The following is a 20624-nucleotide window of genomic DNA, read 5'->3' as shown; positions in this document are numbered from 1 at the left end:
CACAGAGGTGCAGCGATATCCAGAGTTTTCCTTAGGCCATCCTCAAGTCCCTCATGCATATTAAGTGCTCAGGGAATGTTTACTGTCAGGCATAATGAGCGGGATTCTGGTCATGAGTCTTCTTAGGAGTCCCCTCTAAAAAAGTGGAGAGAGTTTAAAAAATATTTCTAATACTGTGTTGGGGGTGGGGATGGCCACCCCTCATCACGTATCATTGAGAATCCCTGAATACGTTTGCCTGGGGCTTTTCAATCTAGGGACTAATTGAGGGAGAATTCGGGCTCCTTTCTAGCTCCTGGTCGTCTGAAGATGTTCTCTAGGGAAGGAAACTCCACCTGTTTTAGGGAGGCTGGGGTGAACTCGAGTCACACTTCCTAGATGTGAACTTAGTGAGCAGGATACTCCTGTGACCTAGGACAAGCTCTAGTAAGGAATATGTCACCTTGAGGGCCGCCACCAAGGACCTGCTCCTGGAACTCTGTGACTGACACGTGCAAAGCTTATGGGGTTCTACTCAGAAAAGGTGGCAGCCGAGTGTAAGGACAAAGAGCCTGTCTGAGAGAGCTCCTTGCTCTTCCCAGATCCTCCCGTGCCTCGCCCAAAGCCCTCGGTCCTTGAATAGGCTCTCTGGCCGGAGACTGGCTGTGGAGTGAAACCAGCTCTAGACTGAGGAGCACGTGAGCCTGGGGATGCGAGCTGGACCTCTGGGACTTCTCTGGGGCACAGTTGCATTTTCTTTGGGGTGAGTGGAAATTATAAAAAATGTGAGACTTTACATGTTAAAAATTGGGAGATTCACATAAATATCTGGATTTCTGTTTTGTGAATAATCAGATCTTGGAAGTACCTGGGCTCTATAGCCCCATGACGATAATCAGCTGACTGAAGCTGTATCGTGGCTGTCCCCAAGTTTTCCACGTTCATTTGGGACCTGCTCCTCTCATCCGCATTACCAATACAAATCCTGAAGCCACTTGAGTTTGCAACCCTTGATATAGCTAAAAAGTTTGCTGGATACCTTTTATGTATAGAGCTCTGATGCTCTAGACTTAAGCTCCTTCAAAGACTATAGGTGGCTTTATCACTCGTTGGCTAATGCTGTAGACAGTGGCCAGGATGCTTCTGGGGGTAGGGTTGGCCTTACACTAGAGCTGGATTTCCATTGGGTTGTTCACTGGGAACCTACCCCCTTACCTCCCAACTCCTTACCACTTTTTACTTAGAATTCCATTAGCATTATAAAGGGGACACCTGTGAAAAATTGCCAATGATACTGTCAGGCTCAGCGTTCGCATTTAGAATCAAGTCAGGAAGAAGTGCCATTGCATATGTTGGTGTTCATCTATTTTATTACATATTTTAAAAAATAACATCCTCTCTCTAACAAGCTTAGTTTGCACACACAAACAGTAGGTGCAAATTGAAAAACAATTATATATAAATCTTTTCACTTGCAAAGGTTCGGGTGTAATTTTAAAAAGTCTCTCCTTACTGGTATGCATAAAAAAATTGCACTGCACAATCTTCAATCAAATTAAAGTGGGATTATATCAAGTGGCTGTACTATGTCCATTCAGTTTCTTTCTAGAAATACACTGAGTTACCCTCCTGGTAATATTCAGAGTTTCAGAGTTTTATCATTAATGGCGTTGTAAATGTGCTCAGTCATCGGCACATACATTTCTGCTTTGTCATCCAAGAAATACAAGGCATCTTTGATAACTGCAGGGTTAAAACCCTCTTCCATGAGGGTCACTTTTCGGTGTTTAAAAGTTCCAGTGATCTCAATGGTGTCCTGAAAAACATCAAACAATCGTTTGAGAGCTGTGAAAGCAGGTTCTGTGTGATACCAAGATATCCTGTCTTCAGAACCTCCACTAGGGGGCCCTCTGTGGAGGTATTTTTCCTTCCTTTAAAGCTTGACGATCATATGTGGGGAGAGAGAGTCTGCAGACAGTGGAATACGGAGCAGAAGAGTGTCACTTGGTGAGCTTCCAGTATTCCTGGAATATTCTGATTAATGGTGGGGTGGGGAAAGGAATCATCTACACACGGACAACTTTTTTTTTCAGCCTGTTTGTGACACTGAAGACTTGTTTCTTCTTCAATAAATAGGTGATGGTCTGAGGATATTTCAACTTTCATGTCTCTCAACCATCACTGTAAAGCATATGTCAGTGTTTTATGAACATCAACAGAAATAACCGTTTAACCTTAGCAATATCTGGTAATCTAACACTTCTTTTCTCAAATCTTCAGCTACAGAATCACAGAGCTCAAGGTCCAAAAGTGAGAGTGTTAAACTAAGGGGTTAATGTTTGAGAAAGAAAAAAAAAAATCTCTATGCCTGACAGTTTAGCCTTTGGTAGTTCCTACTGGCTAATGATGCCCAATTTAAGTTCACATCACAGAAAGGTGCAGGACTTCAGGGGATTTTTCCATTCTTTAAAACTGGAAACAAGTAAGAGGGTCGGAGCATTTCTATTTTATGTGTTTGTTATACCTCATCACACAGACTTTGTGAGTTATTTGCTAACACTGTTGCTGAATGAACTGCCTGTGGTTTTAGGGAAAAAGGGATTAGGATTTGGTTTCAGCTAGCTATATTTTCTGGTATTTCTGCTTCCTCATTTAGCTTCAGCTTCCTGAAAGGGTAGTGAAAATTTGGCCGTTGTGCTCGCCATGGTAGAAGAGGAATTGTTCCCTTTGACTCAGGTGTCTCCAAGAGAGAGGAAAACTGAACTTTATAACAAGGGGTCTCACCTGTATTCTTAGAAACCGGGGCCTTGCATAATTGGGCAGGTAATCGGCCACATGCTTAAAGAGTTTCCTTCCATCAAATTCATGGTCTTCCTTCATCTTGATGGAAGCCATGCCAATTCGACCCTCGTGACCTAGAGTTAAAGTGAGAAAAAATTAGGTGGGTTGTAGCTATTTATTTTATTTATGATAAAATAAATGACCTTCGTTAGGTCAAAGTACAGAGAACTGAGACAGCATTATGGCATGGGTTTCTTTTGGATAGCTGGAATTTTTATTTCAAATATACGTTGAAGTTAAATTCTAAAGTGAATTAAAGATAACAACAAAACAACAAGCTATACATTGATTGAATCTTTATTACATGCCAGGTCCTTTACTAAGTGTGCTTTATGTACTATCTTATTTAACCCTCGCGACAACCTTATGAAGAGGTGCAAAGGTTATCTCCATTTTACAGGTGAAGAAACTGAGGCTTAATGACATTAAAAGACTTGTTCAAAAAAAAAAAAATGACTTGTTCAAGTTCATGCAGCAAATACTAGGCAGGGCCAGAAATGGAATTGAGGCAGGCTGGCTAAAGATCCTGTGCTTACTGACATCATCCTTCTTGGCAGCCTAGATGTAAACACCAGAATGGGAAAAATGTTGAACTAGTGGCTAAAAAATTTTTTGGACTCTGGTGAAAAACCCTTGCTCCCCTGTCAAGGATAATTGGGCTCAGGTTGTTCTTTGGGTCGCAGGTCAGGTCTGTTGTGCTTCCAGGCACAAATGTTCACCTCTGAGACATATAATCATGGTTCCTAATAGCTTTGCCTCTGCATTTCAGAGAGGCTGCAGGACAGGAGGGTGAAGGCAGATCAAGGTATGTGCCCACCGCACCCTCGCCTCCCCACCTGGATGCCTTCTAGTCCAGAGAGGTTGTGCTCTCCACAGGGGAAACAGATCCTAACAGCTCTTCCTTCCCGGTGTTTAGAACAATTACCACTGTTTTCTTGTGAGGACAGTGGTAATTACATATTAATACCTCTTCTACGTGACTGGGCAGACCCAGTGGGAGTCCAGGTCCACTTCCCTGAACTACTTAACTGTAATCAGAGAGGGGGAAGGAGCCGCCCTTTGTCACCTGGGCCCCAGCTTTCAAAATCTCTCCCATGGTGGTTGTGTGTTTACCCATGACTCTAAAGAAGTCAGAAAACAAGAGGAAAAATTATAAGAAAGGAAATGCATCCTCATTTGCTTTGCCTCATATCTGAAGGAGGGAGGCAGGGCACCATACCCTCTTTCTCTAGGGGTCCCTGGTAGCTGTCTCAAAGGTACCAGTCTCAGGAATCTTGAATGTCTCCAATGAGCTCCTTTTAGAATTAAGGCAGAGGCTGATGCAACAGAAATCTTCAGTGTCAACTGGCTCCTTGCTTCTTGCTCTGACAGAGGCAATGCCCAACCGAGAGGCAAATGGGGCTGTTGGATCTCAGGTCTCTGTCCTGACTCCCAGAGGTTGGCTGGGGCTAGTTCAGCTCCAGGGGGAAGGTTCCTGTCTGCAGCAGTTCGGGCCAGAGGTTCTCTAGAGTTGCACTATCCAATATGGTGGCCACTGGTCACATGTAGCTATTAAAATTAATTATAATTAAATAAAATGAAAAATTCAGTTCCTCAGCTGCACTAGCCACATTTCAAGTGCTCAACAACCATATGGTAGCTATTGGCTACCATGCTGGACAGTGCAGATATAGAACATTTTCAGAACACTGCAGAAAGTTCTATTGATAATATAAAGCTCTAGAGAGTAGTTTGGCAGTTCTGGTGTCATCTCTAGTCTAGGCCCAAACTTAGAAGTTTCTTCCTGGTCCAAAGCTGAGATCTGTGAAGGCCTTGTTCAGCCCTTTGGTAGTGAGAATCACCCTGGTGGACTGATGCCTTTCTCTAGATAGATCTGCCACATTTCTAGGCTGCAAGAGTGGCACTGAGAATCACAGAATCTGAAAATAGGAGAGACTTTAGGGTTCATCTCTAATCTTTCACTGCTGTAAGAATTCTCACAGGATCCCAGGTGGACAGCCAGCCTCTTTACACATCCCAGTTGGTGGGACATTGTCTACCTCAGGAGACAGACCATTCTGTTGTGGGTCCCTCTGGCTACAGGAGAGTTCTCAGGCTAAAATTTGCTCCCTGGTCATTTCAATCCATCTGTTTTATTCTGCTCTCCAGCGCAACATAAACACAGCTGCTCCTTGTTCTACCTGACTTGTCTCCCCACCATTTGAAACCCATTAGCCTCCTCTTCTTTGTTCTACATCAATGGCTCCTAAACTTTACTGGGTGGTAGACCCATTTGGGAATTTTAAAAAGACACAAAGATTTAGTCCCAAACCCCAGATCTGGGCTTTAAAAAGTTTCCCAGATGATTCTGATGACTGGCTAAATTTTCAGAACCACTAGGCCTCCAGGCTTCTCAGACTTCAGCGTTTTTAAAAAATTGTGGTAAAACATACAATTCATTATTTTAACCATTTTAAAGTATACAGTTCAGTGGCATTTAGTACGTTCACTGTGTCGTGCAACTATCACCAGTATCTAGCTCTAGAACATTTTCATCACTCCAAAACCAGACTTCATTTGTTTTAAGAATCATTGGAGGGCTTGTTAAAACACAGCTCCCTGGGCCCCACCCCAGAGATTCTGGTTCAGTAGTTCTGGGGTGGGCATTTTTAACATGAGAAATATTAAATTTTTAACAAGCTCCTGGGCGATGATGCTGTTGCTGGCCCAGGGACCCTACTGTCAAATGAAAAAAATGCACAACGTGAGAGTTGTGAGTTAAATTTTATTTGGGGGCAAAATGAGGACTATAGCCTGGGAGACAGCATTTCAGATAGCTCTGAGAAAGTGCTCCAAAGAGGTAGGGCAGAAGGTCAATACACATGGGATTTTAGTGAAGGGGGAGTACATGCAACCAGGCATATGTTTTGCAGAAGGTATCTGCTAGTCTCATGAAGGTCACTGCTAGTCACGAGGAGCAGATGTCACCGTGAAGGATTTTAGTGCTTTTCTAGATATGAGGAGATGCAAGAATTGGGCTCATAAAATCTTCTCCTGAAAATATCTATCTGCAGACCTGTTCTGCCAGTTTTTCCCAGAGCACAGAGTGCCTCATTCCTGATCTCCACCTTGAACTCCTTTCAGGGCGTGTTGAAGGTCAGCAGCTACAGCGGCTCGTAATTTAATCCTTGTAGAGGTAGATGGCAAGTGCCAATTTGTAGGTGACACCACTTTGAAGAGCAGTGGATTAGGCCTTTCCATTCCATTTCCCATATTTTCTTACCTTCTCATACTCATTCTTTTGTATTGTTACTTTAAAAAAAATCCAGCATTTAGAAGGGCATGCAACATATTCCAGGGGGAGTCTGTGAGAGGCCAGCATGGTTCCATGGCTGACAACCACAATATGGGCCCTTGTGTTAATTCAGCCTGAAATCCAACATGAGAAGTATTCTGCACCCCTCAGACTCTGACCTGAGATGTGGTACACTTCCTGTCAAGTCATTGTCACCGGGTTGGAGAGGAGCAGGCAAGAGAAAGCCTCAAGTATTCTTTAAAAAACAAAAGGACAACAAAAGGAGCTATGTCACGTGAAACCATCATAGCTCAGGTAAAAGGGACTTTGGGGTTTCCATTCTGAGTATAGATGAGGATCCCAAATACTGAGTTCTAGGGAATACCGATTCCCCTAGTACCTTACACTTGCATAGTGATTTGGAAGTTTTAATTCTCTCTGACATCTATAATTAAAATGATTTCTTTTCATGACAAGCCTCATGGACGTGTCTGACAAATATACATTTAGTATTTATGTAATTAAAATGAATTAGTTTTCTCAACAATCTTAACTGCAGGATTGGTATTATCTCTAACTTAGTGATTTGTGTGAAGTCAAACAGCCAGCAGGTGTTGGAGCCAGGACCCAAAATCAGACCTCACCCTCCCCACTCTGCTGGCAGAGGCAGATCTGCAGACAGAGGCTTGGTGACAGCACTTTGTGTGATGATTCTGAAACTCAGTGGAGCAAGCTGGGGTCAGGGACTTGGTTTAAAAGAAGAGTCTGGAAAAAATCAGCTTCTTCCTGGCTTTTTTCCTCTAGCAACGGCACTGTGCCTCCCAGTTCAGAGGCCAAGATACCACTTCCAAGCTCTCAAGCATGATACCTCTTTTCTTGAGGCATGCCAAATGCTGCATGGACCCTGCATCATGGAGAGATTTGGCTTGCTTGAGAGCCCAAGAACAGCTGGGGAGTGAACCACAGAGGAAGGCCAGGTTCAGATGTACTGACCTGTCTGATTTATAATGGCACATAAACCAGACATAAGCCCCTTACTCCCAGGAGGCTGGGACAGAGTTGTTTGATTCTCCAGCTGGCAGGAGGAAGTGATGACAAACTTTGCCCGGGGGTTAAAATTATGTTCTGTTAGTGTAAGAGTTTTGGCATTGATTTATAATATCTTGTGCATACCTGGCACAGACACGCCATAAACATTCACTTCTTGGACAAAATCAACCAGTCCTACTATGTCAGCAACTTCAGTGGTGGCCACATTTTCCCCTTTCCACCTGGAAGAAAAGGCAAGGTTAGCAAAGGTCACTGGTGGTCTGCGGTGCATGTTGTCTGTGACAGGTGTCTCCTCCAGACCTCTGTGGGGTGGCTGCGCTTGTCTTCCTCACCTTGGCCCCCAAACTCTCCAACTTAGTCATGGGAGAGGCACCCTGCTTGAGGCATGAAAGACAAAGGCATAGACCTAAAGAAATGATGTTCTAATGTTAAAATATGGGCTTGGCCTAAGAAAGGCACTAGAAATCAAAAATAAATCTCAATGACTTTTTGCTGTGTTTAGGTCTCTCACTTCCCTCATTCACTAACTTTGGCTGCTATTTAATTCAGTTATTAAATGTCTATTAACTAGAATTTCATACTTGTATTTCAGGGTCTTATGGCAATGAAAAAGCTTTTAATAAGAAAGAAAATATCATACTCTATTTGTAGGGAGAATAATGTTAGTGCCCAATCAGGTGCTACTTTTTCTTTGAATAAAGAGTTAAATTTTGTCTTACATTTAAAAATTCTTTAGATCTCCCAGAAGTATCTTTTTTAGTAACATGAAGGTGGCATAAAATAATGATATAGATCCAGAGTCATGGGATATTAGAGATGGAAGGAACCGTAAGGATCACTGGGACCCTCATTTCATGGGTGAAGGAACTGAGGTACAGAAAGATTATCTGCCTGATAACACAGCTGCTCAGAGGTAAAGAGGAAGCCTGGGAGCTGAGTTCTTCTCATTCATATCCATGCTTTTTCTACTACAGACAGATAACTTCCATCTCTTCCTCATTCATTCATGCAAAAAGTAATCACTGTACTAGGTACTGGGGGGCGAACAAGCAGACACAGGGTCTGGCCTGAGGGAGTTTATACGGGAATGAAGCTGGTTAAACAGAAGTGTCATGAAGCTGGAGGACCATGCTGTTGCTGAGAATTAATTTCATGGTCTATTACGATGACTTTCAAACTCCACTGTGCTGACTTGTGGGTTCTGTGGGAAACCATCTGGTTGGGAATGGAGAGTGGGAGGGACAGGAGCAGATGGGGCTCAGAACCCTCACCTCCTCTTCAACTAGATCAGCTTCACATTAATTTGCATTTGATTTTATCTGAGAAAAAGCCTCATGATTGGAAACAGTATGAAAATCCCTGGCTGACCTGAGTGACTGGTAATAATTGAGGATAAATGGGAGGAATTGGATGGACTAAGTTATTTAGGTGCCCAAAATCAGACACAGGTTTTCTCTCCTAGTTTCATCTGGTGTTGCTCAACCAAGATAACTATGCATTGCAGAGTGATACCCCATGTATTTTGCTCCTTGTTTTCTGGGAATACAGGAGGTTGAATTGACACACCGAAGAGACAGAAGGAAAGGGAGTACCATAACCAAAGTGGAATGCGACTCTAATTTAGGAGTAAGCCAAATTGTGCATGTGTTTGTTTTTGGCTCAATAATTCAGAGAAACCAACCGGAATGTATCTCCAACTCTGTCATGGAAGTAGATAAAATTTTCGTGGTCCATCATTAAGAGATCTCCACTGTTGAAATAGAGGTCTCCTTTCTTAAAGACATCTCTCAGTTTTTTCTTCTCTGTCTGAGTCTTTCCTCCAGCATAGCCACTAAATGGTGTGAGTTGTGTGATTCTGCAAACCAGGAGTCCGACTTCACCTAAGACAGAAGAAAGTAAATTGTTATTTTATGTACTAGCAGTAGGCAACTTTTAGTATTAAGCTTCTTTTAAAACTGATGCCATACAACCCAGTGGCAACAAGCTGGCTGCAGGAAGTCATTTTACATGCATGTGTACATGTATTTCCATGTATATCATATACACACATATATACACCATGCACACACACACAGAGTACATTATTCTCTATGGCCACACATTTGTAATCCTTTTAATACTAATCTTTCACTGAATAATGATTTACACACACAATTAGACAAACGCATAGTAGTTTAAGCTTAAAGGAAAGGCCCGCTAAAGCTAACCGTAGTTTTGCAACCATAATTACATATCCGCTTCTGCAAAATGCTTACCTCATAATCAAGAAATTATTAAGCTAGCTTTCAAATTATATTACGTGTAGTGGTAAATTACTATCTTTTGGAATTTATCTATTTCCGAGAGTACGAAAATAAACCTCTTTTTTTTCCCCCACTCTGATAAATTTTACCATGTGTTCATTTTAGCTGTGATATGTTAGTTCTTAAGAGTCACTTGGTTAAGGTAAGAAAAGGCACAGGTTAAGTGAACAAAAATCCACTGTACCTTTGGGAACTTTGATGCAATATCCATTTCCATCTCGAACAGGTTCATCTTTCTCCACATCATATTTAATCAGCTCATAAGTTATGACTTTCTAGCAAAATTAAAATGGATCATTCTGAGCACATATTCTTTCACAACTTTTTCTTTTTTATTGTGGCGTAGCATACATAAAGCATACAAAGTGCACATACTTTAAGTGTACAGCTTGATGAATTTTTGCATGTGCATACCCTTATGTAACTACTGCCCAGATCAAGATACTAAACGTTTTCATTACCGTAAGAAGTTTCCTCCTGCCCCTTTCTGTCAAGTCACTATTCTGACTTTTATTGCCATCAAGTAGTCTTAAGCATCAAATAAGTGAAATAAATACATGCCTTAGTATCTGCTGCTTTCACTCAGCATAATGTCTGTGATGTCCATCCCTCCCTGTTGGTGCTTGTGTCAGTGGTGTACTTTTTATTGCCATGCAACTTTCCTTGTATGAATATACCACAATTTATTTATCTCTTCTCCTGTTAATGGACATTTGGATGTTTCTAGTTTTAGACTATTAAATATAAAGCTGTTATGAACATTCTCATGCATGTGTTTTGGTGGACACATCACATGTGGGCTTTTAAAATCTTGTTTAGGGGAGACCTTCAAGATGGCGGAGGAGTGAGATGTGGAGATCGCCTTCCTCCCCACAAATACATCAGAAATACATCTACACGTGGAACTGCTCCTACAGAACACCTACTGAATGCTGGTAGAAGACCTCAGACTTCCCAAAAGGTAAGAAACTCCCCACGTACACAGGTAGGGCAAAAGAAAAAAGAATAACCTGAGACAAAAGGATACAGACGGAACCTGCACCAGTGGGAGGGAGCTGTGAAGGAGGAAAGGTTTCCACACACTAGAAGCCCCTTTGCGGGCCAAGACTGTGGATGGCGCAGGGGGGAAGCTTTGGAGCCGCAGAGGAGAGTGCAGTCACAGGGTGCGGAGGGCAAAGTGGAGAGATTCCCGCACAGAGGATAGGTGCCGACCGGCACTCAGCAGCCCGAGAGGCTTGTCTCCTCACACGCTGGGGCGGGTGGGGTCTGGGAGCTGAGGCTTGGGCTTCGGTCGGAGTGCAGGGAGAGGACTGGCGGCGTGAACACAGCCTGAAGGGGTTAGTGCGCCACGGCTAGCCGGGAGGGAGTCTGGGAAAAAGTCTGGACCTGCCTAAGAGGCAAGAGAGCATTGTTTCGGGGTGCGTGAGGAGAGGGGATTCAGAGCACTGCCTAAATGAGCTCCAGAGACGGGCGCGAAGCCGTGGCTATCAGCGCGGACCCCAGAGACGGGCATGAGACGCTAAGGCCTCTCCTGCCGCCACCAAGAAGCCTGTGTGCAAGCACAGGTCACTATCCACACCTCCGCTCCCGGAAGCCTGTGCAGTCGGCCACTGCCAGGGTCCCGTGATCCAGGGACAACCTCCCGGGGACAACACACGGCGCGCCTCAGGCTGGTGCAATGTCATGCTGGCCTCTGCTGCTGCAGGCTTGCCCTGCATCCGTGCCCCTCCCTCCCCCTGGTCTGAGTGAGCCAGAGCCCCTGAATCAGCTGCTCCTTTAACCCCATCCTGTCTGAGCAAAGAACAGACGCCCTCAGGCGACCTATATGCAGAGGTGGGGCCAAATCCAAAGCTGAACCCCAGGAGCTGTGCAAACAAAGAAGAGAAAGGGAAATCCCTCCCAGCAGCCTCAGGAGCCGTGGATTAAATCTCCACAATCAACTTGATGTACCCTGCATCTGTGGAATACATGAATAGACAAAGAATCATCTTAAATTGAGGCAGTGGACTTTGGGAGCAATGATATATATTTTTTATTCCTTTTTCTCTTTTTGTGAGTGTGTATGGGTATGCTTCTGTGTGAGATTTTGTCTGTATAGCTTTGCTTTTACCATTTGTCCTAGGGTTCTGTCTGTCCGCTTTTTTCCCTGTTGTTCTTTCTTTAACTACAGTTAGATTTTAGAGCTTGTTGTCATTGGTGGATTTCTTTTTTGGTTTGGTTGCTCTCTTCTTTCTTTCCTTTTTTATTACTTTTTAATTTTTTTTTAGTAATTATTTTTAATTTTAATAACTTTCTTTTATTTTATTATTTTCTTTTTTTTTTTTCTCCCTGTTCTTCTGAGCCATGTGGCTGATAGGGTCTTGGTGCTCCGGCCAGGTGTCAGGCCTGTGCCTCTGAGGTGGGAGAGCCGAGTTCAGGACATTGGTTCGCTAGAGACCTCCCAGCCCCTCATAATATCAATTGATGAGAGGTCTCCCAGAGATATCTGTCTCAACGCTAAGACCCAGCTCCACTGAATGACCAGCAAGCTCCAGTGCTGGACAACCCATGCGAAACAACTAGCAAGACAGGAACACAACCCCACCCATTAGCAGAGAGGCTGCCTAAAATCATAATAAGGTCACAGACACCCCAAAACACACCACCGGTTGCGGTCCTGCCCACCAGAAAGACAAGATCCAGCCTCATTTACCAGAACACAGGCACCAGTCCCCTCCACCAGGAAGGCTACACAACACACTAAACAAACCTAACCCACTGGGGTAGACACCAGAAACAATGGGAACGACAAACCTGCAGCCTGTGAAAAAGAGACCACAAACACAGTAAGTTAAGCAAAATGAGAAGACAGAGAAATACGCAGCAGATGCAGGAGCAAGGTAAAAACCCACCAGACCTAACAAATGAGGAAGAAATAGGCAGTCTACCTGAAAAAGAATCCAGAGTCATGATAGTAAAGATGATCCAAAATCTTGGAAATAGAATGGAGAAAATACAAGAAACGTTTAAAAAGGACCTAGAAGAAGTAAAGAGCAAACAAACAATGATGAACAACACAATAAATGAAATTAAAAATTCTCTAGAAGGAATCAATAGCAGAATAACTGAGGCAGAAGAACGGACAAGTGACCTGGAAGATAAAATAGTGGAAATAATTACTGCAGGGCAGAATAAAGAAAAAAGAATGAAAAGAACTGAAAACAAACTCAGAGACATCTGGGACAACATTAAACACACCAACATTTGAATTATAGGGGTCCCAGAAGAAGAGAAAAAGAAAGGGACTGAGAAATATTTGAAGGGATTATAGTTGACAACTTCCCTAATATGAGAAAGGAAATAGCCACCCAAGTCCAGGAAGCACAGAGAGTCCCATACAGGATAAATCCAAGGAGAAACATGCCAAGACACATATTAATCAAACTATCAAAAATTAAATACAAAGAAAAAATGCTAAAAGCAGCAAGGGAAAAACAACAAATAACGTACAAGGGAATCCCCATAAGGTTAACAGCCGATCGTTCTGCAAGCCAGAAGACAGTGGCAGAACATATTTAAAGTGATGAAAGGGAAAAGCCTACAACCAAGATTATTCTCCCTAGCAAGGGTTTCATTCAGATTCGACAGAGAAATTAAAATCTTTACATACAAGCAAAAGCTAAGAGAATTCAGCACCACCAAACCAGCTCTACAACAAATGCTAAAGGAACTTCCCTAGGCAGGAAACACAAGAGAAGGAAAAGACCTATAATAACAAACCCAAAACAATTAAAATGGTAATAGGGACATACATATCGATAATTACCTTACATGTAAATGGATTAAATGTTCTAACCAAAAGACATAGACTGGCTGAATGGATACAAAAACAAGACCTGTATATATGCTGTCTACAAGAGACCCACTTCAGACCTAGGGACACAAACAGACTGAAAGTGAGGGGATGGAAAAAGATATTCCATGCAGATGGAAATCAAAAGAACACTGGAGTAGCAATTCTCATATCAGACAAAATAGACTTTTAAACAAAGACTATTAGAAGAGACAAAGAAGGACACTACATAATGATCAAGGGATCCATCCAAGAAGAAGATATAACAATTGTAAATATTTATGCACCCAACATAGGAGCCCCTCAATACATAAGGCAAATACTAACAGCCATAAAAGGGGAAATCGATGGTAACACAATCTGTAGGGGACTTTAACACCCCACTTGCACCAATGGACAGATCATTCAAAATAAAAATAAATAAGGAAACACAAGCTTTAAATGATACATTAAACAAGATGGGCTTAATTGATATTTATATGACATTCCGTCCAAAAACAATAGAATACACTTTCTTCTCAAGTGCTCATGGAACATTCTTAGGATAGATCATATCTTGGGTCACAAGATATGGTAAATTAAAATTAATTACCAAGGTCACAAGCCTTGGTAAATTAAAAAAAATCGAAATTGTATCAAGTATCTTTTCCAACCACAATGCTATGAGACTAGATATCAATTATAAGAAAAATTCTGTAAAAAATAGAAATACATGGAGGCTAAACAATACACCACTTAATAACCAAGAGATCACTGACGAAATTAAAGAGGAAAACAAAAAATACCTAAAAACCAATGACAATGAAAACACGATGACGCAAAACCTATGGAATGCAGCAAAAGCAGTTCTAAGAAGGAAGTTTATAGCAATACAATCCTACCTCAAGAAACAAGAAACATCTCAAATAAACAACCTAACCTTACACCTAAAGCAATTAGAGAAAGAAGAGCAAAAAACACCCAAAGTTAGCAGAAGGAAGTAAATCATAAAGATCAGATCAGAAATAAATGAAAAAGAAATGAAGGCAATGATAGCAAATAAAACTAAAAGCTGGTTCTTTGAGAAGGTAAACAAAATTGATAAACCATTAGCCAGACTCATCAAGAAAAAAAGGGAGAAGACTCAAATCAATAGAATTAGAAAAGAAAAAAGAAGTAACAACTGACACTGCAGAAATACAAAGGATCATGAGAGATGACTACAAGCAACTCTATGCCAATAAAAGGGACGACCTGGAAGAAATGGACAAATTCTTAGAAAAGCACAACCTTCCGAGACTGAACCAGGAAGAAATAGAAAATATAAGCAGACCAATCACAAGCACTGAAATTGAGACTGTGATTAAAAATCTTCCAACAAACAAAAGCTCAGGACCAGATGGCTTCACAGGAGAATTCTATCAGACGTTTAGAGAAGAGCTAACACCTATCCTTCTCAAACTCATCCAAGATATAGCAGATGGAGGAACACTCCCAAGCTCATTCTATGAGGCCACCATCACCCTGATACCAAAACCAGACACAGATGTCACAAAGAAAGAAAATTACAGGCCAATATCACTGAGGAACATAGATGCAAAAATCCTCAACAAAATACTAGGAAACAGAATTCAACAGCACATTAAAAGGTTCATACACTATGATCAAGTGGGGTTTATCCCAGGAATGCAAGGATTCTTCAATATATGCAAATCAATCAGTCTGATACTCCATATTAACAAATTGAAGGATAAAAACCATATGATCATCTCAATAGATGCAGCAAAAGCTTTTGACAAAATTCAACCCCCATTTATGATAAAAACTCTCCAGAAAGTAGGCATAGAGGGAACTTACCTCAACATAATAAAGGCCATATATGACAAACCCACAGCCAATATCGTTCTCAATGGTGAAAAACTAAGACCATTTCTGCCAAGATTAGGAACAAGACAAGGTTGCCCACTCTCACCACTGTTATTCAACATAGTTTTGGAAGTTTTAGCCACAGCAATCAGAGAAGAAAAAGAAATAAACGGAATCCAAATCAGAAAAGAAGAAGTAAAACTGTCACTGTTTGCAGATGACGTCATACTATACATAGAAAATCCTAAAGATGCGACTAGAAAACTACCAGAGCTAATCAATGAATTTGGTAAATTTGCAGGATACAAAATTAATGCACAGAAATCTCTGGCATTCCTATACACTAATGACGAAAAATCTGAAAGAGAAATTAAGAAAACACTCCTATTTACCATTGCAACAAAAAGAATAAAATAGCTGGGAATAAACCTACCTAAGGACACAAAAGACCTGTATGCAGAAAATTATAAGACACTGATGAAAGAAATTAAAGATGATACAAACAGATGGAGAGATATATTATGTTCTTGGATTGGAAGATTCAACATTGTGGAAATGACTATACTACCCAAAGCAGTCTACAGATTCAATGCAATCCCTATCAAATTACAAATGGTATTTTTCCCAGAACTAGAGCAAAAACTTTCACAGTTTGTATGGAAAAACAAAAGACCCTGAATAGCCAAAGCAATCTTGAGAAAGAAAAACAGAGCTGGACAAATCAGGCTCCTGGACTTCAGATTATACTACAAAGCTAAAGTAATCAAGACAATATGGTACTGGCACAAAAACAGAAATATAGATCAATGGAACAGGATTGAAGGCCCAGAGATAAACCCACGAACATATGGTCACCTTATTTTTGACAAAGGAGGCAAGAGCGTACAATGGAGAAATGACAGCCTCTTCAATAAGTGGTGCTGGGAAAACTGGATAGCTACACGTAAAAGAATGAAATTAGAACACTCCCTAACACCATACACAAAAATAAACTCAAAATGGATTAAAGACCTAAATGTAAGGCCAGACACTATAAAACTCTTAGAGGAAAAGATAGGCAGAACACTCTGACAACAATCACAGCAAGATCCTTTTTGACCCACCTCCTAGAGAAATGGAAATAAAAACAAAAATAAACAATGGGACCTAATGAAACTTAAAAGCTTTTGCACTGCAAAGGAAACATAAACAAGGTGAAAAGACAACACTCAGAATGGGAGAAAATATTTGCAGATGAAGCAACTGACAAAAGATTAATCTCAGTAATTTACAAGCAGCTCATGCAGCTCAATATCAGAAAAACAAACAACCCAATCCAAAAATGGGCAGAAGACCTAAATAAACATTTCTCTAAAGAAGATATACAGATAGTGAACAAACACATGAAAGGATGCTCAACATCACTAATCATTAGAGAAATGCAAATCAAAAGTGCAATGAGGTATCACCTCACACCAGTCAGAATGGCCATCATTAAAAAATCTACCAACAATAAATGCTGGAGAGGGTGTGGACAAAAGGGAACCCTCTTGCACTGCTGGTGGTAAATTGATACAGCCAATGGAGGTTCCTTAAAAAACTAAAAATAGAACTACCATACAACCCAGCAATCCCACTACTGGGCATATACCCTGAGAAAACCATAATTCAAAAACAGTCATGTACCACAATGTTCATTGCAGCTCTATTTACAATAGCCAGCACATGGAAGCAACCTAAGTGTCCATCAACAGATGAATGGATAAAGAAGATGTGGCACATATATACAATGGAATATTACTCAGCCATAAAAAGAAACAAAATTGAGTTATTTCTAGTGAGGTGGATATACCTAGAGTCTGTCATGCAGAGTGAAGTAAGTCAGAAAGAGAAAAACAAATACCGTATGCTAACATATATGGAATCTAAAAAAGAAACAAAAAATGGTCATGAAGAACCTAGTGGCATGACGGGAATAAAGATGCAGACCTACTAGAGAATGGACTTGAGGACACTGGAGGGGGAAGGGTAAGCTGGGACAAAGTGAGAGAGTGGTAGTGTATATATGGATATATATATATATACTACCAAATGTAAAAAGATAGCTAGTGGGAAGCAGTCACATAGCACAGGGAGATCAGCTCAGTGTTTTGTGACCAGCTTGAAGGGTGGGATCGGGAGGGTGGGATAGAGGGAGACGCAGGAGGGAAGAGATATGGGGATATGTGTTTATGTATAACTGATTCACTTTGTTATAAAGCAGAAACTAACATACCATTGTAAAGCAATTATACTCCAATAAAAATGTTATATAAAATCTTGTTTAACCTTAATCCACTACTGTTAGATGTTTCGCATTCCAGGGACATGTTCTCCAATACATTTAAGATTCAATGATATAATGGTATACTTTGTTTCATGCCCATGGCTATAAAATTATTAAAATTCCACCATATTTCATGTTACTATAATTCAAGGGCATAAGAATTTAAGTTTAATTCAGTAAGAGCAATAAGTATACTATTTTCTATACTGGCAGCAAAATACAAATGTGACAGTGTTTAGATTTAATTATTAACCATGATTACTATGTCCATTTCAAATTTGCTTTCAAATCTGTATGATAAATTAACCAATCATGTGCTTTGGTAGTAGCAGTTAACCATTAGAAACCGAATAGCATTCATATTCAACAAATGTAGATCTTGTTTATTTGCAAGAATGTAAAAATTTTGGGTTGGTAAGTAATGCTTTTTTCCTCATCAAATGCAGGGTCATCGTCTTCCTTTTTTTCTAGTTAAAATATGTGGTTTTGTTTAAAGTAGAAAAACTGACAATAAAACATGGCAATCAATGGATGAGAAGCAAAGAACTAGTAATATACAGCATCAATTTCTCGGGTCCTCAGGTTTAGTTTGAAATGAAAGTTTCCCTGCAACTTACGTTTTCTGAGGGTTAGTAGTGACAACATAGATAGCTTGCACCAGGCCTCAGCTCAGCTTTCTGCCCTCTCTTGTTGTGACCTGCGTTTAGCCTGGGTATCCAAGGTTTGGGCTGGTTCAGGTTGGCCTGATGCTAACTAGAGAAGATTAACCCTCTCAGCAGCGATTCCAGTGGGGAGTAGGAAATTGATTCTCAGTCTGTAGTAGTGCTGCCCAGTAAAATATTCTGTGACGATGGAAATGTCCTATAACTGTACTACTCAACGTGGTCATCACTAAACACATGTGGCTACTGAGCACTTGAAATGTGGCTGGGGTGAATGAAGAACTGATTAAAAGTTTACATAATTTAAATAGCTACGTGTAGCTAGTGGCTACTGTATTGGATGGCGCAGGTGTGGAGCACAGTGGAGGGACATGTGTAGTGTAGGTTTGGCTGTTGTTAGAGAGGTTCCTTGGACTTGGGAATGCCTGGAGATCAGGCCAGAATACAAGGAATGGAACAGTAGTAAACTTTACAACTAATAACTCTTCAAGGCTATTATATGACAGGCATTGGGTTATATCCTATTTAATGTAATCCTTTCAAGAACTCTCTTCCCTTATTACACTGAGTTTGGGCCAGGCACCAGGCTCTATATTTTCTCTTTCTGTCTCTTTTATAGATTCTGAAGTTGAGGCCTAAGGAACACAAAGGGCATGACCTTGGGCTAGTCTGTGATGGTAGTGGAATTTGATCTCTTGGGCCAGATCTCTTATGCACATGGACTATTGTCCTCTGTACTTTGCTGGTCAGTCCCCGGGGGCACAGGTTGCCTGGGAGCTCTGGTGTGGCTGTTTCATGCCCAGGCAGGATGAGCTGCCCAAGGCATAACCACAGTAATGACTGCTCAAGCAAGTGAAGGTTCAGCATTTGCTGAATATTTCTGGAATTTTGCAGAATAGGTGGTCATCTGGAAGACTGACTGCTCGAGCACAATAAAAGGCAAAGAGATTGTCTGGAGGTGAGGCAATAAAATGAGAGGGAAAAGAGAATGCTGTGAGAGCTGGCTTACACATAAGAAATATCTTTCTGGTGTAGTTACTAGGTGAAAACAAATGTTTACAAGATCCTACAACTCGGATGCACCCTGGTTATCTTGAAGGAGTGGTTCTTAACCCTGGCTGAACAGCTTTAAGAAAACACTGATGCCTGGGCCCTCCCTCAGAACAATTGAATCCAAAGCTCACGGGGTGGGGGCCCTGCATCTATATGTATAAAAAATTCCCCTGGTGGTGGTAATGTACAGTGTGATGAAAGGGAAGTACCACATTTCACAGTGTATAGTAAACATACAGAACTGGTAACCCTCAGGTGTTTTAACAAATACAAGTATAAATGGCATTAGAAGACTTCACACAAGTTGCAGATGGCAAAGGCATAATGGGTTGTTATTAATAGAAATTAATATTTTAAAATTCGAGGACCCTGTCATTTTTAGGTCATTGTCACAGAGCTGAGCAAAACCTCTCTTGGTGATATGAATGGGCCATGGCTCTGAGACTGCATGGGATTCTGATGATAACATCATCATGGCATAGCTTTTAAGAAATCTCCATGTGCTGAAAGCTGGCTGCCCTCATTTTTCAATGTACTTACTCTCAGTAGGTAGTTTACTCTTCCAACAGCACCGACTTTTCTCGTGTAATTCATAAATCCGATATTGCCTTCAGTGGAAGCATAGAACTCATAAATGTGAATGTCCCCAAATCTCTTGATGAATTCTCTCCACACATCTCCTCGCAAGCCATTTCCCAATGCCATTCTCACTTTATGGTCACGATCGTTTGGTTTCTGTAGCGGGACGAAGAAGAGACCAAGCTGAAACATCTTTGGAGCCTGTACTTACATATTAATAGTGGCCTTTATGTTTCTACATATTTATGTTGGTTATGAGCTGGCCTTAGTGCATGCCTTTTCTGTCATCCACACATATTACACCTCCCCCCGCCTACCGACACACACAGTATGGGCCGACAGTGGGAACTCTGATTTAATAGTTGAAAGGCTTGGATTTTCCCATTTTGATTTGTCACTTGACAGAACTAAGTGATGCCAGCATTTAACCCACATCCAACCTAAAGCTTAAGTCATGTGTTGATTGTTTTCGTGATGAGGCTGGTGGACCTCAGTAAATTGCCAGAAAGGAAAGGCCCCATGGGAGAGGTCTGTCAGAGACTGACACAATCTGAAGTGATAATCTTCACTTGACTGTGACGAAGAAAATGGGAACACAGTCCAGGCAAAAAGAGAGAATCATTTTCTACAGTCATTCAAGAGAATTCATGTGAGGGCCTGGCGGGACTGGGGAGAAGACTCTTGATCATGCATTCGTCTAACAGATAGACCCAGTGGTCACAAGAGCAGGTAGAGCTGAACCAGCACAATGAAACTGTTCTGATGGGATGGGAAGGGGAAGAGAGAGAGGATGCTGGCTCCCAGTTGCCTGAGGTGGCCTGGGAGGAATATGCTTTGCTATAAATAAAAATCACAAAGGAAAGGCTGTTTTGGGTATAAGAACTGAAAGCAGAGCTTGTAT

General features: G+C 41.3%; 1 protein-coding gene across 3 annotated transcripts in view; it reads right to left on the bottom strand.

Annotated features, from left to right (window-relative positions):
- Nucleotides 1-1325: 1325 nt before the first annotated feature.
- Nucleotides 1326-20624, bottom strand: part of SLC27A2 (solute carrier family 27 member 2) — a 54840-nt gene continuing 35541 nt past the window's right edge. For 2 of the 3 annotated variants that reach the window (XM_065870978.1, XM_065870977.1), the window contains exons 5-10: nt 19685-19879; nt 9632-9722; nt 8826-9024; nt 7268-7365; nt 2764-2894; nt 1326-1795 (exon numbers count right to left, since the gene is read on the bottom strand). In XM_065870978.1, coding sequence (XP_065727050.1) covers nt 1619-1795; nt 2764-2894; nt 7268-7365; nt 8826-9024; nt 9632-9722; nt 19685-19879 — 891 coding nt within the window. In that variant the 3' untranslated portion in view covers nt 1326-1618. The remainder of the gene's footprint in view (nt 1796-2763; nt 2895-7267; nt 7366-8825; nt 9025-9631; nt 9723-19684; nt 19880-20624) is intronic. The other variant, XM_065870979.1, reaches the window with a different exon arrangement.

The sequence above is a fragment of the Phocoena phocoena genome, chromosome 2, assembly GCF_963924675.1.
Source record: "Phocoena phocoena chromosome 2, mPhoPho1.1, whole genome shotgun sequence".
In the NCBI taxonomy this organism is placed as follows: Eukaryota; Metazoa; Chordata; class Mammalia; order Artiodactyla; family Phocoenidae; genus Phocoena; species Phocoena phocoena.
This window is presented reverse-complemented; position numbering and strand designations above follow the sequence as displayed.